This window comes from Coturnix japonica, chromosome 1 (genome assembly GCF_054131305.1).
Source record: "Coturnix japonica strain WE chromosome 1, WE-NBRP24, whole genome shotgun sequence".
Classification (NCBI taxonomy): domain Eukaryota; kingdom Metazoa; phylum Chordata; class Aves; order Galliformes; family Phasianidae; genus Coturnix; species Coturnix japonica.
Window position 1 is genome coordinate 128,875,587 of NC_140663.1, and position 25,607 is coordinate 128,901,193.

The following is a 25,607-nucleotide window of genomic DNA, read 5'->3' on the forward strand; positions in this document are numbered from 1 at the left end:
GGTTTAGCCATTAAGAATCAAAGAATTGCTCAAGTTGGAAAAGAAGTTAAAGATCAAGTCCAACATCAACCTAACCACACTACCTAACTGTAACAAACCTCTGCTAAGTCATGTCCCCGAGAACCTCATCCAAATGGATTTTGAACACATGCAGGGATGGTGACTCAACAACTTCCCTGGGAGCCTGTTCCAGTGCTTCACAACCCTTTCCATGAAGAAGTCATTAAGTATGGACATCATGAAATGAACTACTGGAATTGGGAAAGCTGCTAAGGGAGAACTATAGAATGTTTCATTATGCCCTAGTGGACTCTCTCGCTATTGGAATAAAGGAATCAAAGGACTCTCCTCTGTCTCTTTTTGGGATAAAGATGATTGAGCAATCTTCTTGGAGCAGAAATTTTCCTAACAACAGCAAACCAAAGCAGTTAACCATGCTTTGATCCAGCACTGCCTGGGTGTCAGGGGGTGCTGATCTTCAGAAGTGGTGCACCAGCCTGTCTTCAGCCAGGAAACATTCCTGGGCCTTCCTGTTTGAAAGCAAACAGCTCCAAAGAAATGCTTTCATATGTGAAAATGTCCACAGGGTGTGCTGAATGTCTCGTGCTCTGGTAGATCTATGCTGGCACTGTAATAAAAAGCCATTTTTAGCTCACTGGCCTCATAACACCAGAAGCCATCAAGGAAGGTATGCAACATATGGATGGGCACAGGACTGAGGGGTGGGCTTGACCATGGACACTCTTGCACAGGTAATCTGTGAATGTGAAGCTGGTGCTGCAAATAAGTAAGCCAAGCCCATGAAGACTCTTTGGTGCGGGGGACAGTGGATTAAGTAGAAATATGGGGAGGCTTGGAGGTGAATTCTATCTCACTCCCATAAACCTGCCATGGAAAACACAATGTGCTTGCAATGGTGGAAGCAAACATCTGAGGTATGGAAACACCCTGTGACCCATACCTCCACCCAAAATACCAGAAAGCAAATCTTAGGATAATAGAACTCATTAAATAATGCTCTCATAAACTCCTGGGCCAAAGAGGATGTCACTGAGTGGACATTTCATACCCTCTGCAATGCACCAGCTTCTGGAAAAGGCAATACTTTGGAGAGTTAAAAACTACACTGAAAGCAGTAGTTGGCAGAACATTCATGCACTGGGATAAACGTTTAGCCCAAGCCACCTGGTTAGTCAGCACTCTGGGATCTGTCAGTCATGATGGCCCTGCTCAGTCCAGCCTCATATGTACTGAACAACGGGATGGAGTCCATGTAGTACATAAGAAGAATTTATGAAGGAAAACGGCTTGGGTCACCGCTGCCTCCGGCAAATGCCAGCCCACCTGTGGGACTGATTTTGCTCAGGGACATGGTGGGAAATGCAAAAATCAAACAGGGATGTTGAGTTTGTAATGGAAGGAGACTTGATGATGGGAGAGAACAGTCAGAAGTTTTAGGTATACGTGCACATAAATACATATATCTGTATATGATGGTAATTATAGTTTATTGACTGTTTAGATATACATATATGTGTTGTACAACTTGGGCATGATGTCATGATATGGAATAAGCGGTGAATGCTATAATGGTCATCCTTAAGTATGGACAGAATGAAATGGACTGCTGGAACTGGGAAAGTCCACCAGGAGTTCTATGATTCACCCAGTTTCACTGCTTTTCCACATCAGGATGTATTTTTCTCCTCTTTTCCTGACGTTAGTGCTTTTTTGCTTGTATCAGCGATTCCTGGCTGCTTCTGATCGTCAAGCTTAGAGGATCGCTGTGGGGACTGTCTTAATAAGGCAGTGATTGGTGAGAATATACATCGGAGAAGACCCTTCCGACGTGACCGTGAATTCCCAGAAACATCTTGAATTTCTATGGTAATTCGAGCTACACGCTTTCTTTTTTCTGCTGGAGCTGGGTCTTCATTTTTCATGATCGCTTCAAATTTCATTGTTTTTCTGCAACAAAAAGAAAGGGATTTTAGACAAGAGTCCAAATTTGTAGGAGTTATGAGGCAAAGTGATCCCTGAACAGAAATCCCAGCAGATGGCTGCCCACAGATCACTGTGCTCTGGGAGGCTCTCATCGCAAGAGCTTCCCTGCACAAAGCAGCCACCTAGGAAACACTACTGGAGAAACAACTCACTTTTGTCTCTTCATCAGCAGATGTTTTGCCAGGTAAGCCAAAGCAGCCAGAATGACCAGACAGAACAGGATGGCAAGCACTGCAAATGCAGAGTTATATCCTCCTTGTTTCTGTTCCACATGCTCTGCAGTTCTCACACCTCCGGCAGCTGGAGAACACAAGACAGTGCAACACACTCATGAGTTCTGCAATACTGATGGCATCACAGTGTCTTGAAGAAGTGCAGGTGATTGTAGAATTCACACCATTATCATCCCTGTTTTTTGTGCGTTAGTAGCAGAGGATGAGGATGATGTCTTACAGTCTGCCTGAGCAAGGGCCTACATGCAATGGTACTACTAATCCTACTTGGCCAGCTCCACCACTACCATCAAAACAGCTCCAGTTGCATGTTTGAATGCACCTCTTCTGCTTTGAATGGCAGTAAACACATCCTCTACAGAAGCTCTCCACAGCAATTACTAGTTCCTTCCTCTCAAGAAGGAACTGTTTATTCCTTCAGGTAAATCGGCAATGACAACATACCTTTGGGATACTCTTCAGGCCCAAAACCAAGATCCATCTGAGAACGTGGATAAGGAATCTGAGGTGCAACAGCTAGAAGGAAACACAGAGGAGAAACATTTTTATTTCAGATGGTGATAACTCTTTTAATAATCAACAACTGAAGGAGGGTCAGGCTGGCCTTCTGGATGCACTTGGCATCTCTCAAAAGAAACCTACACACAGCTCTTAGCCATGCGATTCTTCCAAGACTCAAAATAAGGAACCCTTTGAGAAGCTGCAGAGCCAGCACCCAAGGCCACATCTGCAACCAAAGGCAGATAATAACAGCTTCTGACATACATTGCAATTAATCTGTTCAGCCTTGAATGGCAAAAAACACTGCTACAGACAGACACTTCTTTCCCTATTCCACTCACAAGTATGGGTCAATATGGTACCAGGTGCCAAAAGAGGCACCATATTGGCACAAAACAAACCATTTATAGAGCAGCTAGGGAAAAGGATCCCTGGGAAGCTCTAAGCTCTTCTCTGAATGCTTCTGCCTACACAACACTGGGGCTGCTGGAAAACACTGCTGTGCAGGGCAAAGAATCCCAGGCCATATCCCTGTTTTCTCCTGACTACTACCCTGCTCCTCTACACATCCCAGCAGCAGCAAAGACCATTGTAAGGTATGTTCCACAGGAAGACAAGGCTGAGAGTACCTGCTGACGCTGTGAAATGAACAAAGACAGACCACTCACCCCTGGGGTAGCCTTGAGGTTGATGAAAACGGCGCATCCCAGATATACGGCGTACAGGCAGATCTATAAAGAAACAAAAGAAAGGCTTCCTTTCCATATTGTGCCAGGCTTCTAGATAAGGAGCCTGCAGAGCCTGGCAGGGGATCACGTAGTGTTTTGAGAGCCACACGTAGGTCCAGATTCTGCCCGGCCTAGAGTAGAGTCCTGGGTGAGCCATGGCCAGGGATCAGGTGCATCCCCAAGGAAAAACATACCCCTGGAATCCTGGAGACGTTCCAGATCACCTTCCATGGGATATGCTTCATATGTGTCACCGACACGATCAGCATCTGGAATAGAGAAAAGCAGAAATCTGTCAAGACCTGTCGCAATATGCTGCTGCTTAAGGGATCCGCAGTGACCAGAGATGGATTGTGTGACCAACAGGTAGAATCTAAACACGTGTGAACATTCTTTCAATGCGAGCATGAGCCCTTTTGAGCTGTGGGCTTGACATGACAGCTCCCCAGATGCTGTCTCGAGCAAACAGCCTGCAGTTCTAAGCCTGTCTGCAGGACAGACTGCCCTTGCTCACTGGGGACCCTGTGACATCCTTGCAGCATACGTAAACCACGTGGGGAGGACGTAAGGACAAAAGTGTGCATTTCCATTGCTCATGGGTGCAGAACCTGCTGGCCAGCGAATGGCTCTGCTGACACCATCCCAGCCCCTACTTGGGGCACAGGTGAGCAGACTTTGTGTCAGAGCCTGGTTGTTTCTCCAGTGGACCCACCATCCAAGTCTGTTTTGCAGCTCCAGAGCTCCATAGCTGTTATGTAAGAGCATGTGGGAAGGTGGGATTAGCTGAGAGGCGATCTGCTTGCTGCCCTGAACAGGGACTTGTTTTCCATCCTTTGCTGTTTCTGAGGTTCCCCCCTTCTCATCTGACTGTGAGTGGGTAGATTATCCCCTGTTGCCTGAAGAGCATCTCCTGTGCACCCTTCTTGTAGGTATGGCACAGTGATTCCATCAGTCAGTCACCTTGTCTCTATCCTGGATGCTCCTAAGCTTTTCTACTTCCCCCTTCAGTTCTACCACCAGGCTGAGCAGATCATCCATTTGAAAACACTGCACTAGGGTGGTACCCCTGCTGCCCTCCTGTAGCAGAGACAGGACCAGGCATTCTCTTCAGCCTGAGACCTGAACTGCAGCATGGACATACATGCTTTCTGAATCTCCACATCCCTTTTAGAAGGAAGCTCTAAACTCTGCCCCAGATGCTTCTGCCTTTGCTGATAACACTTCAGGAGACACAGGGATGAAGCTGCTGGCAAACACTGCTGTGCAGGGCAAAGAATCCCAGGCCATATCCCTGTGCTCTCCTGATTGGCACTCTGCTCTTCTCCACATCCCAGCATCAGCAAAGACTATTGTAAGGTGTGTTCCACAGGAAGACAAGGCTGAGAGTACCTGCTGACGCTGTGAAATGAACAAAGACAGACCACTCACCCCTGGCGTAGCCTTGAGGCCGATGAAAACGGTGCCGCCCAGATATATGGCGTACAGGCAGATCTATAAAGAAACAGAAGAAAGGCTTCCTTTCCATATTGTGCCAGACTTCTAGATAAGGAGCCTGCCGAGCCTGGCAGGGGATTATGTAGCGTTTTGAAAGCTACACGTAGGTACAGATTCTGCCAGGCCTAGAGTAGAGTCCTGGATGAGCCATGGCTGGAGACCAGGTGCATTTGCAAGGAAAAACATACCCCTGGAATCCTGGAGACGTTCCAGATCACCTTCCATGGGATCTGCTTCATACGTGTCACCGACACGATAATCTGGAATAGAGAAAAGCAGAAATGCCATGCAATATTCCTTGCTGCACCATTTACCCATCAAGTTTGCTGTGCTCCAGGCCCTCTGTGCTCAGAGGGCACAGCTCTCCCCTTTAGGATGTCCCTCTCTGCTCCATGGTGGGATGCCTGGTGAAGCTGGAAATCCATCATTTCAAAGGGAACTGAGTCGATTAAAGAGCCTGTTTTTTCCCTGGCAGACCCACCATTCAAGGCTGCTTTCCAGGCAGCTTTAAGAGTCTGTTTCCCTTCTACTTCGCTCAGTGCCCAACCTACCTGGATTCAGTGCTTCCCACGCGACATTGCGGGGTCGCCCATGACACGGAGTCACAAGGAAAAGGAGAAGGAAGAGCAAAAAGCAACAGCTGGGAGCAGTTGTCTCCCGTAGTTGCCCCATGCTACCTCTCGTCCACAACCAGCAAGCACCCTCCTTGGAGGCTTGAGGCAAGACTGGTCAACTGGTACCTCTTGGCGTGACATAGTATGGGGTTCCTGAACGTCACCATGGTGCCCATTATGACCTCACAAAGCACCTCTTGAGGCACACCTTGAGGCAAGAAAACTCTGCTCAGCCTTTCTGAGTTAGAAATTCTTGAGCACCTTATTAAGAAGTAAGTTTCCAAACAAGGCCCGTTGTTTTAGTATTCCTGCAGAGTTGGTTTGGATGTGCAATACTGTCTTCATGCTCATCTGTACACATTGAAGGAATCTCAAGCTTCACCGCAGACTGAAGCGTATCAGGATGCAAAGCAACAGAAATCCCACTGATCCCATCCCCTGACAAATATAGCTATGTTTCCTGTGCAGAATATTACAGCCTAAGTGTGACTTCTGTATTTAAAACGCAGACCAAGTAGGACTACAGTATTAATGTGTGCTGCTTTATGCATGTCACGGGTTAAGCGAAAATCTACCTGTGCCAGTGACGGGGGGACAGCTGGCATGCAGGGTCTTTGGCCCAAAAGGAAAGGGAAAAAATGGAAATTAGAAAAGAAAACAGCGGCAACAATCTAAGGAGGCACACTTATTTACTAAATTCTATATCGAAATACAGGATAACACAATATAATACAATATAATTGAAATTAAGGCTAACGAATCAAGCAAAATAGGAGAGAGAGTGAGTCCCAAAACCGAGAGGTCTACTGTAGCTCTAGGCTAAACGGCTGGAAGGCTCCCACACTCTCCCCCCTGGCTCCGAGGATTCAAGAGGGCGAGTCCAGCCCAGAAATGAGATTATATAGTGTCCTTGTCCCGTGACTTATCCCCGACCATGATGTTCTCTGGGATATGTAGTCGTCTTCTTCTTCTGTCAGCTGCAAATTCGGTACAATTATCCATGCTTTACATGATGTTATGATGTGGAATACTGATAGCAACATTACAAAACCATGACAATGCACTGTAGTTTTCTAAGTCAGGGTTTTATTTTTAATTTTTTTGTAGTATTTTCTACTGTTACAAATTCCAGTAGGTAGCATTCCACATGTCTTTCACTTAATGGACCTGACAATGCAGCCCTATGGGAGCTTTTGCAGGCAACAATTCAGACGAGAGAAAATCTGGTCCGTGAGGCAAGTGTCACGGGTTACCTAGATTTACCTATGACTGTGATAGGGGGGAGCGACCCCGAAGGGCTTCCCTGGCCCAGAAAGTAAAGAAAAAAAGGGGAATGGGATAAAAACAGCAGCAATCTAAGGAGGAAAACTTATTTTACTAAATATGATATCGGAATAAAGGATAACACAATATTATATAAAATAATTGAGGCTAATAAATAGAACGAAACAGAGAGAGAGAGTCCCCGAAAATCGAGAGGCCTACTGTGAACTCTGGGCGACATGGCTGGAATGCTTCCCACTCTCTGAGAAGTCCGAGAGAGAGAGAACTCCAGCCTGGGAGCGAGATTATATAGTGTCCTGGTCCCATAATTTATCCCTGACTGTGATGTTCTCTGAGATATCTAGTCTTCTCCTGTGAACTGCGCATTCGATAAAATTATCCATGCTTTACATGATATTATTATGTGGAATACTGATAGCAAAATTACAAAATTACAAAACCATGACATTCCACCCCTTATTCTACATTATTACATCATGGTTAATATATATACATATATACACGTATGTAAAACTATGATAGCTAAATAGTACAATTAAATGTAACATAACTAAATGTATAACTATATGTCATGGTTTAATAACATCCTATTGTGACTGGTCCAGAGGCTCCATGTATTCTGGGTATCGATTACCTTAGGATGGGATATTTTAAGGATTCCAAGGGGTATCGATGGGCCTTTGGGATCGCTGCTGTTAACACAAACGGTGTTAAGCAGCTGTCAGCTTTACCTGGTCTGTCAGATGATCCTTCTGCTGTGGGGTTGCTCCAGGTAAAAGACCAAGAGGTACCAATTGCTAAAAAAAGGGGTTCACAGACGGCAGTACCGCACCAATAGGGACTCGTTTCTCCCCATTCACAAGCTAATTCGCCAATTAGAGAATCAGGGAGTGATTAGCAAAACTCACTCGCCTTTTAACAGCCCCGTATGGTCAGTGTGTAAAGCCAGTGGAGAATGGAGGCTGATGGTGGATTACCGCAGCCTGAATGAAGTCACACCTGCATTGAGTGCTGCTGTACCAGACATGTTGGAACTCCAGTATGAACTGGAGTCAAAAGAAGCTAGGTGGTATGCCACCATTGACATTGCTAATGCCTTCTTTTCCATCCCATTGGCTGCAAAATGTAGGGCACAGGTTGCTTTTACCTGGAGAGTTGTTCAGTATACCTGGAACCGTTTACTCCAAGGGTGGAAGCGCAGCCCAGCCATTTGCCATGGGTTGATCCAAGCTGTCTTAGAGCAGGGTAATGCTCCCAAACACTTGCAGTATATTGATGATATTGTTGTGTGGGGCCATACAGCAGCAGAGGTTTTCAAGAAAGGAAAACAGATAATCCAAATTCTTTTGCAAGCTGGTTTTGCCATTAAGCGCAGCAAAGTGAAGGGGCCTGCCCAGGAAATCCAGTTCTTAGGTATAAAATGGCAAGATGGACATCGTCACATCCCAGCAGATGTGATTGACAAAACCACTGCTATGTCTCCGCCCACCAACAAGACTGAGACCCAGTCTTTTCTGGGAGCAGTGAGCTTTTGGAGAATGCATGTCCCAAACTACAGCCACAGAGTGAGCCCCCTCTATCAGGTAACACGGAAGAAGAATAATTTCTCATGGGGTCCTGAGCAGCAGCAGGCTTTTGAGCAGATAAAACAAGAGATAGCCCGTGCTGTGGCCTTGGGGCCAGTACGGATGGGACAGGATGTGAAGAACATCCTCTACACTGCTGCTGGAGAGAAAGGTCCCACTTGGAGTTTGTGGCAAAGAGCCTCAGGAGAGACCCGAGGCCAACCCCTGGGATTTTGGAGTCGAGCATATGAAGGGTCTGAGGAACGCTACACTCCGACTGAGAAGGAGATTATAGCCGTGTATGAGGGGGTTCGGGATGCTTCCGAAGTAGTTGGGACAGAGGTTCAGCTTCTTCTAGCACCTCGCTTGACAGTAATAAACCAGATGTTTAAAGGACAGGTTCCTTCCACCCATCATGCTACTGATGCCACTTGGAGTAAGTGGATTTCATTACACAACGAGCTCAAATGGGAAAACTCATCTGTCCTGGCATCCTAGAAGTGATCATGGACTGGCCTGAGGGTAAAAAATTTGAAACATCACCTACAGAAGAGGTATCACGTGCTAAAGAGGCACCACCATACAATGAGCTACCAGAAAATGAAAAGAAATTTGCCCTATTCACAGACTGATCATGTCGTATTGTAGGGAAGTATCGCAGATGGAAAGCTGCTGTATGGAGCCCCACACGACAAGTTGCAGAGGCCACTGAAGGTAAAGGAGAATCAAGTCAGGTAAAGGATGTTCAGCTGGCTTCAGATGTGGCTGAATGGGAGAGGTGGCCAATGCTTCATCTTTATACTGATTCATGGATGGTGGCAAATGCCTTTTGGGGGTGGTTGCAGCAGTGGGAAGATGGCAACTGGCACCGAAAGGGTAAACCTATTTGGGCTGCTGAACTGTGGAAAGACATTGCTGCCCGAATAAGGAACATTGTTGTAAAGGTGCACCATGTAGATGCTCATGTGCCCAAAAGTAAGGCTACTGAAGAACATAAAAATGACCACAGAAATATAAGGCTCTAATGGACACTGGTGCACAGTGCACCCTAATGGCCTCGAGTCACCACTGGACAAAATCATATTCATGGAGTGACTGGGGGTTCCCAAGAGCTGACTATGTTGGAGGTGGAAATGAGCCTCTCTGGTAAAGACTAGAAACATCCTATTGTGACTGGCCCAGGGGCTCCCTGTATACTTGGTATTGATTACCTCAGAATGGGGTATTTTAAAAATCCCAACGGGTATTGATGGGCATCTGGAGTGGCTGCTGTAGACACAGAAGGTGTTAAGCAGTTGTCTGTTTCGCCTGGCTTGTTGGAAGATCCATCTGTTGTGGGGCTGCTACGAGTAAAAGAGCAGCAGGTACCGATTGCCACAAAGACGGTGCACAGGCAGCAGTACTGCACCAACAGGGATTACTGGATTACTTGCTCCCCATTCATGAGTTGATTCGTCAACTGAAGAGTCAGGGAGTGATTAGTAAAACTCTCTTGTCTTTTAACTGCCCCATATGGCCAATGCCTAAAGCCAGCGGAGAATGGCGGCTAACAGTAGACTATCGTGGCCCAAATGAAGTCACATCCCCACTGAGTGCTTCTGTGCCACACATGCTAGAACTCCAGTACAAACTGGAATCAAAAGCAGCCAAATGGTATGCCACTACTGCCATTGCCAACACATTGTTCTCCACTCCTTTGGCCATAGAATGCAGGCCACAGTTTGCCTTCACCTGGAGAGGCATTCAGTATACCTGGAATTGTTCACCCGAGGGGTGGAAACACAGCCCAACCATTTGCCATGGGTTGATCCAGACTGCACTGGAACAGGGCAGTGCTCCTGAGCACTTAGAGTAAATCGATGACATTATTGTGTGGGGCAATACAGCAAGGGAAGTTTTTGAGAAAGGAGAACAAATAATCCAGATCCTTCTACATGCAGGCTTTGAATTAAGCGAAACAAAGTGAAAGGACCTGCTTGGGAAATTCAATTCCTCGTTATAAAGTGGCAGGATGGATGTTGCCATATCCCAACAGATGTGATCAACAAAATCACTGCTATGTCTCCACCCACTAAAAAGAAAGAGACACAATCTTTTCTTGGCACAGGGGACTTTTGGAGGATACCTATTCCAAACTATAGCCTCATTGTAATCCCCCTTTATCAGGTGATGCAGAAAAAGAATGATTTTACATAGAGTTCTGAGCAGCAGCAGCCTTTTGAACAAATTAAACAGGAGATAGCTTATGCCGTGGCCATGGGGTCAGTATGGACAGGACAGGATGTAAACACGACAGGTTGCAGAGGCCACTGAAGGTAAAGGAGAATCAAGTCAGTTTGCAGAGGTAAAAGCTGTCCAACTGGCCTTGGATGTTGCTGAACGGGAGAGGTGACCAATGCTTCATCATTACACCGACTCATGGATGGTGGCAAATGCCTTATGGGGGTGCTTATAGCAGTGGGAAAAAAACAACTGGCAATGAAGGGGTAAACCTAATTGGGCTGCTGAACTATGGAAAGACATTGCTGCCCGAATAAGGAACATTGTTGTAAAGGTGCACCATGTAGATGCTCATGTGCCTACTGTAAGAACATAAAAATAACCATCAGGTTGATTGAGCTGCCAAAACTGAGGTGGCTCATATAGACTTGGACTGGCAGAACAAGGGTAAATTATTTCTAGCTTGGTGGGCCCGTGAGACTTCAGGTCATCAAGGAAAGGATGCAACATATAAGTGGGCCAGAGACCGAGGGGTGGACTTAATTATGGACGCATTTGCTCGGGTTTTTCATGCCTTTGAAACATGCGCCATAATTAAAAAAGCCAAGAGGAGGAAACCTTTCTGGGGGGAAAGGGCGATGGCAAAAGTATAAATATGGAGAGGCATGGCAGGTTGATTATATCACCTTGCCACGATCTTGCAATGGTAATGGTTATGTACTCACCATGGTGGAGGCAACCACTGGGCGGCTTGAAACATACACAGTACCCCATGTTACCGCCTGAAACACAATATTACTGTTGGAGAAGCAAATCCTGTGGTGGCATGGCACTCCGGAAAGAATTGAATCAGATAATGGGACTCATTTCAAGAATTCCCTTGTAACTACTTGGGCCAAAAATCATGGCACTGAATGGATTTATCATATTCCCTATCATTCACCACCTTCAGTGGGGGGGCGACCACAATGCCAGGGGCAAACAACATCTCTGCGAACAAGGATTCCAAGGCTTTTCCCTCGGTGACTGGAAAAGCCAGTGCTGACTCTGGTGAAACTTAGTGGCCCCGTCCGCTCTCTTCACTGGTGCACCAGACTCTACAAAAGAATAAATACAACATCTCACCACAGTCACAACACAGACTCCACAGTCGCAAATCACATTCACATTATCACATTCATCACGTCTGTCACGTTTATCATGTCGAGGTCTCCACTTGACGTGGCTGTCAAATTACAGAATCACAGAATCACCAAGTCTTGGAAAAGACCTACGAGATCATCCAAGATCATCTTTCTCCTCAGGCCTGCCCTCAAGGAGTTCTTTCCCCAGTCTGTATAAATACCTGGGATTGCCCCAGCCCAAGTATAACACACTGTACTTGGCCTTGCTGAACCTCACTAAATTCTCATGGGCCCACTTCTCCACCCTGTCCAAGTTTCTCCAGATGTCTTCCCTTCCAATCTAAAGCACTGACTGCACTGCTCAGCTTGGTGTCATCTGCAGACTTGCTGAGGTGCACTCATATCCATCTTCTTGTGCTGACAGAAGGGTTTTGCACTACAGGCCCTAAGTCCAACTTAACTAACTCTTCCAAGGGGGCTACAATGGGAGCTAGCACTGACAAAGTTGTGATATATAGGATCTGCTCCGGGGAGGCAGATGAAGGGAGACTGTTATTCACTTTGCCCACCAGGTCGAGAACAAGCATTTGTAAATCCTTATTGGTTTAGCCATTAAGAATCAAAGAATTGCTCAAGTTGGAAAAGAAGTTAAAGATCAAGTCCAACATCAACCTAACCACACTACCTAACTGTAACAAACCTCTGCTAAGTCATGTCCCCGAGAACCTCATCCAAATGGATTTTGAACACATGCAGGGATGGTGACTCAACAACTTCCCTGGGAGCCTGTTCCAGTGCTTCACAACCCTTTCCATGAAGAAGTCATTAAGTATGGACATCATGAAATGAACTACTGGAATTGGGAAAGCTGCTAAGGGAGAACTATAGAATGTTTCATTATGCCCTAGGGGACTCTCTCGCTATTGGAATAAAGGAATCAAAGGACTCTCCTCTGTCTCTTTTTGGGATAAAGATGATTGAGCAATCTTCTTGGAGCAGAAATTTTCCTAACAACAGCAAACCAAAGCAGTTAACCATGCTTTGATCCAGCACTGCCTGGGTGTCAGGGGGTGCTGATCTTCAGAAGTGGTGCACCAGCCAGTCTTCGGTCAGGAAACATTCCTGGGCCTTCCTGTTTGAAAGCTAATAGCTCCAAAGAAATGCTTTCAAATCTGAAAATGTCCACAGGGTGTGCTGAATGTCTCGTGCTCTGGTAGATCTATGCTGGCAATGTAACAGAAAATCATTTCTAGCTCACTGGCCTCATGACACCAGAAGCCATCAAGAAAGGTATGCAACATATGGATGGGAACAGGACTGAGGGGTGGGCTTGACCATGGACACTATTGCACAGGTAATCTGTGAATGTGAAGCTGGTGCTGCAAATAAGTAAGCCAAGCCCATGAACACTCTATGGTGCAGAATACAGTGGATTACGTAGAAATATGGGGAGGCCTGGAGGTGAATTCTGTCTCACTCCCATAAACCTGCCATGGAAAGCACAATGTGCTTGCAATGGTGGAAGCAAACATCTGAGGTCTGGAAACACCCCATTTCCCATACCTCCACCCAAAATACCTAAATAGCAAATCGTAGGATAATAGAAATCATTTTAATAATGCCCTCATAAACACCTGGGCCAATGAGGATGTCACTGAGTGGACATTTCATACCCTCTGCAATGCACCAGCTTCTGGAAATGGCAATACTTTGGAGTGTTAAAAACTACACTGAAAGCAATAGATGGCAGAACATTCATGCACTGGGATAAACGTTTAGCCCAAGCCACCTGGTTAGTCAGCACTCTGGGATCTGTCAGTCGTGATGGCCCTGCTCAGTCCAGCCTCTAATGTACTGAACAACGGGATGGAGTCCATGTAGTACATAAGAGCAGTATACGAGGGAAAACGGTTTGGGTCGCCCCTGCCTCGGGCAAATGCCAGCCCACCTGTGGGACTGATTTTGCTCAGGGACATGGTGGGAAATGGAAAAAACAAAACAGGGATGTTGAGTTTGTACCGGAAGGAGACTTGATGATGGGAGAGAACAGTCAGAAGTTTTAGGTATATGTGCACGTAAGTACATATATCTGTCTTTAATGATAATTATAGTTTATTGACTGTATAGATGACATATATCTGTTGTAAAACTTGGGCATGATGTCATGATATGGAATAAGCAGTGAATGCTATAATGGTCATCCTTAGGTATGGACATCATGATATGGACTGCTGGAACTGGGAAAGTCCAGCAGGAGTTCTATGATTCACCGAATTTCACTGCTCTTCCACAGCAGCATGTATTTTTCTCCTCTTCTCGTGACTTTTGTGCCTTTTTGCTTCTTTCAGCGATTCCTGACTGCTTTGAGGATCGCTGTGGGGACTGACTGAATATGTCAGTGATTTGTGAGATAGCAGAGAGGAGACCCTTCAGATTTGACATTGAATCCCCAGAAAGATCTTCAATTTCTACCATAAATCTCACGGTGGTTTGCTCGTCATTTGATGGATCTGGGTCTTCATTTTTCCTGACAGCTTCATATGGCATTGCATCTCTGCAACAAAAAGAAAGGTGTTTTAGACAAGAGTCCAGATTTGTAGGACATAAGAGGGAAAGTGATCGCTCAACAGAAATCCCAGCAGATGGCTGTCCATTGCTCACTGTGCTCTGGGAGGCTCTCATTGCAAGAGCTTCCCTGCACAAAGCAGCCACCAAGGAAACAGTACTGGAGAAACAACTCACTCTTGTCTCTTCATCAGCAGACGTTTTGCCAGGTAAGCCAAAGCAGCCAGAATGACCAGACAGAACAGGATGGCAAGCACTGCAAATGCAGAGTTATATTCTCCCCGTTTCTGTTCCACACGCATCGTAGTTCTCACACCCCCGGCAGCTGGAGAACACAAGACAGTGCAACACACTCATGAGTTCTGCACTACTGACGGCATCACAGTGTCTTGAAGAAGTGCAGGTGATTGGACTATTCACACCATTATCATCCCTGATACTTGTATCATGGTAGCAGAGGATGAGGATGATGTCTTACAGTCCACCTGAGCACAAGCCTACTTGCAATGGTAGTACTAATCCTACTTGGCCAGCTCCACCAGTACCATCAAAACAGCTCCAGTTGTATGTTTGAATGCACCTCTTCTGCTTTGAATGGCAGTAAACACATCCTCTACAGAAGCTCTCCACAGCAGTTGATAGTATCCTCCTCTCAGTAAGGAACTGTTTATTCCTTCAGGTAAATCGGCAATGACAACATACCTCTGGAATACTCTTCAGGCCCAAAACCAAGATCCATCTGAGAACGTGGATTAGGAATCTGAGGTGCAACAGCTAGAAGGAAACACAGAGGAGAAACGTTTTTATACCAGATGGTGATAACTATTTTCATAATCAACAACTGCAGGAGGGTCAGGCTGGCCTTCTGGATGCACTTGGCAACTTTCTAAAGAAACCTACACACAGCTCTTAGCCATTCGATTTCTCCTAGGTTCAAAATAAGAAACTCTTTCAGAAGCTGCCGAGCCAACACCCAAGGCCACATCTGCAACCAAAGGTAGAACAGCTCCTGACATACATTGCAATTAATCTGTTCAGCCTTGAATGGCAACAAACATTCCTACTGACAGACACTTCTCTCCCTATTCCACTCACAAGTATGTGTCAAATGGGTACCAGGTGCCAAAAGAGGCACCATATTGGCACAAAATAAACTATGTACAGATTGTTTGTGGAACAGGATCCTCAGGAAGTTCTATACTCTGCCCCAAATGCTTCTGCCTTTGCTAGCATCACTTGTAGAAACAGTAGGCTGGGGCGGCTGGCAAACTCTGCTGTGCAGGCTAAAGTATCCCAGGCCATATGCCTTTGCTCTCCTGACTGCTACTCAGCTCCTCTTCACATCCCAGCATCAGCAAAGACCATTGTAAGGTATGTTCCACAGGAAGACAAGGCTGAAAGTACCTGCTGACGCTGTGAAATGCACAAAGACAGACCACTCACCCCTGGGGTAGCCTTGAGGCTGATGGAAACGGTACATCCCAGATATATGGTGTGCAGGCAGATCTATAAAGAAACAGAAGAAAGGCTTCCTTTCCATATTGTGCCAGGCTTCTAGATAAGGAGCCTGCAGAGCCTGGGAGGGATCACGTAGTGTTTTGAGAGCCACATGTAGGTCCAGATTCTGCCAGGCCTAGAGTCCTGGGTGAGCCATGGCCAGGGATCAGGTGCATCCCCAATGAAAAACATACCCCTGGAATCTTGGAGACGTTCTTGATCACCTTCAATGGGATATGATTCTTGTATGTCGTCAACACGATCATCTGGAATAGAGAAAAGCAGAAATTCTTTTAAGTCCTGTCACGATATGCTTCTTCTTAAGGGATCCGCAGTGACCAGAGATGGATTGCGTGAGCCACAGGCAAGAGCCAGTTTTTTTCCCTGGCAGACCCACCGTCCAAGGCTGCTTTCCAGGCAGCTTTAAGTGTTTGTTTCCCCTCTACTTCAGTCAGTGCCCAACCCACCTGGACTCAGTGCTTCCCACGCGACATTCTGGGGTTGCCCATGACATGGCGTCACAAGAAAGAGGAGAAGTAAGAGCAAAAAGCAACATCTGGGAGCAGTTGTCTCCCGTAGTTGCCCCATGCTACCTCTCGTCCACAACCAGCAAGCACCCTCCTTGCAGGCTTGAGGCACGACTGGTCAACTGGTTCCTCCTGGCATGACATAGTATGGGGTTCCTGAACGTCACCATGGTGCCCATTATGACCTCACAAAGCACCTCTTGAGGCACACCTTGAAGCAAGAAAACTCTGCTCGGCCTTTCTGAGTTAGAACTTTTTGAGCACCTTATTAAGGAGTAAGTTTCCAAACAAGGCCTGTTGTGTTAGTATTCCTGAAGAGTTGGTTTGGATGTGCAATACTGTCTTCATACTCAGCTGTACACATTGAAGGAATCTCAAGCTTCACCGCAGACTGAAGTGTATCAGGATGCAAAACAACAGAAATCCCACTGATCCCATCCCCTGACAAATATAGCTATGTTTCCTGTGCAGAATAATACAGCCTAAGTGTGACTTCTGTATTTAAAACACAGACCAAGTAGGACTGCAGTATTCATGTGTGCTGCTTTATGCATGTCACGGGTTAAGCAAAAATCTACCTGCGCCCTTGACAGGGGGTTGCTGGCCCAAAAGGAAAGGGAAATTAGAAAAGAGCGGCAACAATCTAAGGACGCACACTTATTTACTAAATACTATATCGAAATACAGGATAACACTATATAATACAATATAATTGAAATTAAGGCTAACGCATTAAGCATAATAGGAGTGAGAGTGAGTCCCAAAACCGAGAGGCCTACTGTAGCTCTAGGTGAGACAGCAGGAAGGCTCCCACACGCTCCCACCTGGCTCCAAGGTTTCAAGAGGGTGAGTCCAGTCCTGAAGTAAGATTATATAGTGTCCTTGTCCCATGACTTATCCCCGGCTGTGATGTTCTCTGGGATATATAGTCTTCTTCTGTCAGCTGCACATTCGGTAAAATTATCCATGCTTTACATGATGTTATGATGTGGAATACTGATAGCAACATTACAAAACCATGACAATGCATTGTAGTTTTCTAAGTCAGGGTTGTATTTTTAATTTTATGGTAGTATTTTCTACTGATACAAATTCCAGTAGGTAGCGTTCCACATGTCTTTCACTTAATGGACCTGCCAATGCCGCCTTATGGGAGCTTTTGCAGGCAACAATTCAGACGGGAGAAAATCTGGTCTGTGAGGCAAGTGTCACGGGTTACCTAGATTTACCTATTCTCGGAGTTAGTTACCTAACTCGGCCAAAGGAATAGAGAAGAAGGCATTGGCAATGTCAATGGTGGCATACCATTTGGCTGCTTTTGACTCCAACTCATACTGGACTTCCAACATGTCCGTCACAGCAGCACTCAATGGGGGTGTGACCTTATTCAGGCCACGGTAGTCTACTGTCAGCCTCCATTGTCTGCTGGCTTTATGCAGTGGCCATATGGGGCTGTTAAAAGGTGAGTGAGTTTTGTTGATCACTCCCTGATTCTCCAGTTTTCGAATCAAATCATGAACGGGGATCAAGGAATCCCTTTTGGTGCGATACTGCCGTCTGTGCACTGTCTTTGTAGCAATCGTTACCTGCTGCTCTTTTACTCGTAGCAGCCACACAACAGACGGGTTTTCTGACAGGCCAGGCAAAACAGACAGCTGCTTAATGTTGTCCATATCTACGGCAGGTATTCCAAAGGCCCATCGATACCCCTTAGGATCCTTGAAATGCCCCCTTCTGAGGTAATCGATACCCAGTATACATGGAGCCCCTGGGCCAGTCACAATAGGATTTTTTTGCCAGTCTTTGCCAGTGAAGCTTATTTCAGCCTCCTGCACAGTCAAATCTTGAGAGCTCCCAGTCACTCCAGAAATATGGCTTGATTCTGTCCCTTCATGACTGGAGGGCATTAGGGTGCACTGTGCACCGGTATCCACCAGCGCCTTATATTCCTGTGGTTCTGATGTGCCAGGCCATCGAATCCACACAGTCCAATAAACTCTATTATCTCTCTCCCTCCCCTGAGTGAGGGCAGGGCCCCTCTATTGGTTACCTGTGATGACTGGAGCAACTCCACTGGTGGTTGGTACGTCTTGTAGTTCTCTCACCCGTGCTCATACAGAGTCACAGAATCACAGAATTATCAAGGTTGGAAAAGACCTAGAAGATCATCTAGTCCAACCATTACCAATACTTCCCAGCTAAATCATATTCATCAACACAACATCCAAACGTTTCTTGAACACTCCCATGGTCGGTAACTCCACCACCTCCCTGGGCAGTGCATTCCAATACCTGACTACCCTTTCTGAGAAGTAATACTTCCACGTAGTACAGAAGTAGGCTGGTCATGCCACTTCCTCATGTCTTCTCCATTGTCACGTAGGTAGTGCCACATGGAATCACGTGGTGCAATCGTACTGTTGTTCCTTGCTCGAGCTGGGAAGCGTGTGCGTCTAATAGCTGAGACTTTTGATGATACAGGTGAGGAGTAGGACTGGAATACTTTGATCAGATCCTTCATTAGACCTGGTGGCCCGTACAAGGATTGGCCTTCATCAGTCGTTTCTGATACTATTACGGGATCATTACAATTAGTTGATGGAAACAATTTCTTGTACATTTCATCTAGTCGGTCTTCTAGCCATGAGATGGCAGAAACTGCGGCACACAGTGGGGGAAGCTGCTGATCGGCGGTTTTAAGTATTATAATCAGTTCAATAACTCGGGGCCATCTGTCCCCAAATCCTCTAGATGCTGTTACCAATGACTGTGATTCTCTCTGGTGCTGTACTTGTGATTTTCTGCCACATGTCAGGATCGGTCTTCACTCTCTCAGGATCATGTTCATTTGGATCAGGGTTGTACAACATTTCCATCATGGCCATTTCCCTCAGGTACTGGATACCTTTTTGGATGATATCCCAACTAATAATTTTAGGCTTCAAAGCATGGCTTCTAACAGCCGGCTCCAGAGAGTGGCAGCTCCATCGGAACATCTGTTAATCCCTCTGTCGACACCTGCATCTCGGGCAATGCTTCCTAGTTGGCGAGCTTCATTACCATCTAGAGACAAGCTGTTGGCCTCGTTGTCCCAGCAGCGAAGCAACCAAGCAAGGATACCTTCATCTTGACGCCGCGTAAACTCCTTTCTTGAGCCTTGGATTTCAGTCAGTATCAGAGGTAGATGATAAGTTATTTCTTCCTCCTCATCAGTCTCTTCTTCATGCCTCTTGGTTTTTCTTTTTGCCTATCTCGGTACTGATCCATGCCTGGCACCTGGGTCTTCTGCTTCCTCCTCCTCTGCTTCTCCTTCTTTTCGTTCTAGACACGTGGACACCCATTTCCATTTCTTGCCTTCCACAGGGGCAACTGATATTGCTAATGATGCCTCCTGTGACTGATCAGAGTTAACTTGGGATTTTTCTTTTTTGGCTTGAATCTCAGATTGGAAACTCTCTTTTTCCAGAACAGTATGATACAGAGCACGGTATGCATAAGCCAAACCCCAAATGAGGTTTACTTCCTTAGATCTCTGACCCAAATACTCACTTAATTTCTCAGGGTCCCTTAGGTGTTCAAGAGTGAAATCCCACGGCACTGCGGGTCCCCATGCTTCTAAGATTTTTCCTAAACATTTCCATATTCCCTGCCAGTCAGCCATGCGATTCCTCCAAGGCTCGAAATAAGGAACCCTTTGAGAAGCTGCAGAGCCAACACCCAAGTTCACATCTGCAACCAAAGGTAGAAGATAACAGCTCCTGACATACATTGCAATTAATCTGTTCAGCCTTGAATGGCAACAAACACTCCTACTGACAGACACTTCTTTCCCTCTTCCACTCACAAGTATGTGTCAGATGGGTACCAGGTGCCAAAAGAGGCACCATATTGGCACAAAATAAACCATGTACAGATTGTCTGTGGAACAGGATCCTCAGGAAGTTCTACACTCTGCCCCAAATGCGTCTGCCTTTGCTGGCATCACTGGTAGAGACAGTAAGCTGGGGCTGCTGGCAAACAGTGCTGTGCAGGGCAAAGAATCCCAGGCCATATGCCTGTGCTCTCCTGACTGCTACTCTGCTTCTCTTCACATCCCAGACTTTTACCCTTCACCTTTTTGGCTCCCCAAATTTTCAATTTGCAGAATCTTCATTCTGAACCTATAGAGTTACACAGCCTCTAGTTCTAATTTTCCAGTGGATTCAGTGACAAGATATTTTTAAATTAATCCCGTCACTGATTCAAAATCAGAAATTAAATTCCTACTGTTTCTAGTAGTCATTTTTTCTTAGACTGTAAACTCTCTGTGGGATGGACTATCCAGTATTATTCTGATAGTACCTTACACACCTCTTACCAAAGACCTGTTTACGTGCTAAAATACCTTATTAGACAAAGTGTCTTTTGAGAGGAAGGGGGGAGAGGAGGGAGGGAAAGAGGGACATGGGGAAGAAATGAAGGAGGGAAAGAAGGAGGGAAGGAAGGAAGTGGAAAGCTTGGCAGATTCATGAATAAAGTTAAAATGATCTGGTGGCCTGCAAAACATAATTGGACCTGATTCTATTCCACTTTTGCCATCTCTACAGGAATGAAACCAATGATCAAAAGAGACCACTCAGGTTGTTTTTTGGGTTTTTTTTCCCTCTTTTTTATAAAAATGACAGATACGGCCTATTGATTTTGCATTTTTGTTTTCTTGTACAGAACTATGGATCTGTAAAGACCTGGTGTTAGAACTGGAAAGCAGATAACGTAAATGAAGAATCAAAAAAACCCACCCACCCACCCAACCAACCAACCCAAAACCAAAATCTTTTCCTGGGCTCCATGGTACTTATCTTGGGGATGTGACAGTGGGAAGAGTCAAGAAAAAGATCAGCTGTGTCTGAACTGAACTGTTTATTTTATTAAAATAGGAAGTCTCTGGGCATATTCACAGCTTCTATTTTACAGAACACTTTCCTTACAAATTACCTTGAAAGAAACACAATGTAATGATATTAAAAAAGGAAAAAACACATAGTTTATTTTTTCATCCATACATAGGATGACTCCCAGCATGATGGACAGCAAGGGAATGAATTGAGGTAAGAACAAAAATGTACATAGTCACTCCTCACTTAGTGAGTGTTTGAGGACAGCTTCAAACAGCTGGAATCTTTTGTATGGGTAGGGTCAGCTGTACATTAGAAGATTGCTTTGCACATCGTGATGCTGAGGTACAGCCAACAAGCCCCTCCATGAGCCCTGCTCTCTGCAGCTGCTAAAAGCAGCGTCACAGCCCTAGTGACACAATAGTTGCATGAGTGTTCATGTCCTTTCCATTCACTTACTGGTTTATTTGTTTTTTTTGCCCTAGGTGTTGTATTGCTGTCTCCTGTGTACCCCACCTTAGTGCATAGCAGCAGTGTGGCTGGCTGGGATGTAATTCTGGTGTCCTACCTGCAGAGGTGGGCAGGATCTTGCCATCCTGACTTCTCCCCCACTCCCAGCTGGGATATCCTCAGAGCAGCACAGGAGCACCCACAGCTGCAGCCCTGTCCATTCTGTGGCCGGCCTCCTCTGCATCCCTGGGGTCAGCCGTGCTGTGCTGCTCTGTACATCCTGCTTGCAGCTAAATAGAAACATGTACAGCATGTGTTCACTGACTGCCTTCCAGAGTGCTTCTTCTGTGATTATGGAAGAGGCATGGAGGGAAAACAGTATATCTAACAAAGTGCTCGTGTGATGCAGCTGTATCCGTTCTTAATCTTTCATTAATGCCTCATCAAAAGAGTACTGTACTTTCTGTTTGTTTCATTTACCAAAGGTCAGTGTACTTGGAAGCTATTGTCATAGAGCATTACAGACTTTCTACATATTTCTCTGGTATTGTTCCAAGCATTCGTAAATGCAAATGAGTCAATTGGTATGCAGATTGACCATCATTAAAACCATTTCAAAATCAGCTTTGTCATTGGTTTAGTGCTGGAACTTGCATATCCTTCCTGAATGCAATGTGTTGCTCTGCAAGGGTACGGTGAGGCCAAACTCATGCTGGACCAGTCCCGTTTTTAATTCAGGCAGAACTTCCACTGACTTCAAGGGAAATTTTGCCTGAGTCACGCCTGCAAGCTGAACACCGCTGCTTTTACCGCGTTCTCTTTGTGAGCTGCCAGGTCTGCATAGGCTACACATGGACACAAAGGAGACTATGCTTTTTGCTCCTCTCCTCTGCTCACAGGTTTGTGTTTTGCCTGCTTCGGTGTCAGAACACACGATTTTAAAAAGCTTTCAAAAAGTTTTTCTGACCGCCTCTAAGAGCTGCCAGCCCCTGAGCTGCTGCTGTTTTTCCACCAGGTGGCACAACTACCACAGCTATCAGTGGAATTCCACAGTATTTGATGCCCTGCCTTTCTGCAGGTGTCGCTGAAGCCATATAATCATCCATAAGCACCAAAAGCTCACACACACCCATGGCAGAATGCATTATTTAATGCATATAACGTAATGCAATTGAGAGAGATAAAAATTGGCTGACATCATTGCAACACCTCTTGCTATCATCTGAAAGATTGCACAGGTCACAGAGTAACAGACAAGTAGGAGGGGATTAATAATATGTTCATCTAAAAAAGAGCAAAAAGAAAGACTTGAGAAACTACACATCAGTCAGGCTTTATTGTCTCTCTAGGAAAGTGACACAGCTGTCAAATAGCCCAATCATTCCGGAACAACAACAGACAAGGGGAGAGAGTCATGGATGTCATGAGGTCTTCTCTCAATTTATTGCTGCGTCATATGGCTTATATACTAATATGGCTTCCACGCACACGTGCCCTGTACACATGCTACGCAGCCCCACGCACGACCCTTACTACTCCCAGAGTCCTCCCATGTATAAACCATAACATCATTGGGCACCCGGTGAGGTGCTTCTTCGTATCGCTGTTGTTATCTTAGCAGTTCATGGTTATCCACAAGTATGGACATCATGAAATGGACTGCTGGAACTGGCAAAGTTGCTAAGGGAGAACAAGAGTTTCCTAAATGCTCCAGTCCTTCCCACATTGTCTCCAGGAGGTAGAGACAAAGTGACATACTGATATAAGAACATTCCTTATGTATGTTCCCTATTGCTCTGCATTGGCGAGCTTGCACCATGGTAAGGAAACACTCCCATTTGTCTAATATTTCTCTCATGGACACTGTGTGCTCTCTTCAGTGGCACACAGTTCCCAGAGGTGCAGATCTTTACATTCTTGGTCCACCAGGAGTTCTACGATTCATCCAATTTCCCTGCTTTTCCACAGCAGCACATATTTTTCTCCTCTTTCCCTGACATTAGTGCCTTTTTGCTTGCATCACCGATTCCTGACTGCTTGCAAACATTAGGTTAGAGAATCGCTGTGGGGACTGTCTGAATAAGGCAGCGATTGGTGAGAATATATATCGGAGAAAACCTTTCAGATGTGACTGTGAATTCCCAGAAACATCTTGAATTTCTATGGTAATTCGAGCTACACTCTGTCCTTTTTCTGCTGGAGCTGGGTCTTCATTTTCCATGTTAGCTTCACTTGGCATTGTATCTCTGCAACAAAAAGAAAGGGGTTTTAGACAAGAGTCCAAAATTGTAGGACTTATGAGGCAAAGTGATCCCTGAACAGAAATCCCAGCAGATGGCTGTCCTCTCACTGTGCTCTGGGAGGCTCTCATTGCAAGAGCTTCCCTGCACATAGCAGCCACCTAGGAAACACTACTGGAGAAACAACTCACTCTTGTCTCTTCATCAGAAGCTGTTTTGCCAGGTAAGCCAAAGCAGAGCTATATTTTTTTCCCTCTTCCACTCACAAGTATGGGTCAAATGGGTACCAGGTGCTAAAAACAGGCACCATATTGGCACAAAACAAACCATGTATAGATCAGGTAGGGAAAAGGATCCCCGGGAAGCTCTAAGCTCTTCTCCAAATGCTTCTGCCTTTGCTGTCAGCACTTCAGAAGACACAGCACTGGGGCTGCTGGCAAACACTGCTGTGCAGGGCAAAGTATCCCAGGCCATGTCTCTGTGCTCTACTGACTGCTGCTCTGCTCCTCTCCACATCCCAGCATCAGCAAAGACCATTGTAAGGTATCTTCCACAGGAAGACAAGGCTGAAAGTACCTGCTGACACTGTGAAATGCACAAAGACAGACCACTCACCGCTGGGGTAGCCTTGAGGCTGATCAAAGCTGTGCAGCCCAGATATACAGTGTAGAGGCAGATCTATAAAGAAACAGAAGAAAGGCTTCCTTTCCACATTGTGCCAGGCTTCTAGATAAGGAGCCTGCAAAGCCTTGCAGGGGATCACATAGTGTTTTGAAAGCCACACGTAGGCCCAGATTCTGCTAGGCCTAGAGTAGAGTCCTGGGTGAGCCCTGGCCAGGGATCAGGTGCTTCCCCAAGGAAAGACATACCTCTGGAATCCTGGAGACGTTCCAGATCACCTTCCATGGGATATGCTTCATACGTGTCACCAACACAATCAGCATCTGGAATAGAGAAAACCGGAAAAGCTGTCAAGAGCTGTCGCAATATGCTGCTTCTTAAGGAATCCGCAGTGACCAGAGATGGATTGCGTGAGCCAAAGGCAGAATCTACACACGTATGAAGATTCTTTCAGTGCGTGCATGAATCTGCTTCTGCTGTGGGCTCTGACACGGCAGCTCCCCAGATGCTGCCTCGAGGAAACAGCCTGCAGTTCTAAGACTGGCTGCAGGACAGACAGTGAGCCCTTGCTCACTGGGGACATGGGTGCACCCATGGCAACCAGCAGGCTCAATACAAATACAAAGAAAAGCCCTGGGGGGGGTGCGAATGATCAGCTCTGCCCTGCTGCCGCCTCAGCTCTCACCCCGTTACTGGGTTTGTTAACAGGAGCCCCGGCACTTACCACTCGACACCTTGCTGAGGAGTTCCGTCACAGCGGTTCTCACCCTCTTACACCTCCTCTTCGTCTCTGCCCTCTTGTAGGCTTTTTATAGGCAGGGGGCCGCCCTGTTGCCGCGGGAATCCCTTGATGAGGGAAGCAATCGCACCCGCTTTTACCTCGCTCAAAGCCGCAGAGGGTCAGTCTGACACAGCTCCGAGCCGCGATCCTCGGCGATCAAGGAAACTCCTTAATTAGCTGCCAATCCAAAGTCTCCTCAGTGGGCCGGCCCTGAGGATCCCGTACCACGGGGCGTACAAACAGCCCTTCCCACTCTGATGGTTGAAAGATCTCCTTGAAGTGCGC

At 46.1% G+C, this 25,607-nt stretch overlaps 2 protein-coding genes across 5 annotated transcripts; both read right to left on the reverse strand.

The window, feature by feature from the left end:
* Positions 1-1,491: 1,491 nt before the first annotated feature.
* On the reverse strand, positions 1,492-25,607 carry LOC107307710 (uncharacterized). Of its 4 annotated transcripts, none has more exons than XM_085535555.1 (5): positions 25,421-25,607; positions 24,790-24,864; positions 24,536-24,598; positions 2,682-2,753; positions 1,492-2,304 (listed from the first exon to the last, which is right to left on the reverse strand). In XM_085535555.1, the coding sequence occupies exons 2-5, from the start codon at positions 24,824-24,826 to the stop codon at positions 2,153-2,155; spliced, it is 324 nt and encodes a 107-aa protein (XP_085391681.1). In that variant the 5' UTR covers positions 24,827-24,864; positions 25,421-25,607; the 3' UTR covers positions 1,492-2,152. The 4 variants fall into 4 exon arrangements, 2 of the variants coding, with proteins under 2 accessions (XP_085391681.1, XP_085391674.1); XM_085535548.1 differs by having other exon boundaries at positions 25,266-25,607; XR_014941875.1 differs by lacking the exons at positions 1,492-2,304; positions 2,682-2,753 and adding an exon at positions 22,998-23,926 and having other exon boundaries at positions 25,266-25,607.
* Positions 13,862-16,735, reverse strand: LOC107307709 (uncharacterized). Its single transcript, XM_085510579.1, has 6 exons — positions 16,297-16,735; positions 16,024-16,095; positions 15,776-15,838; positions 15,035-15,106; positions 14,510-14,657; positions 13,862-14,462 (listed from the first exon to the last, which is right to left on the reverse strand). Exons 1-6 carry the CDS (start codon positions 16,415-16,417, stop codon positions 14,027-14,029), a joined length of 912 nt encoding a protein of 303 aa, XP_085366705.1. The 5' UTR covers positions 16,418-16,735; the 3' UTR covers positions 13,862-14,026.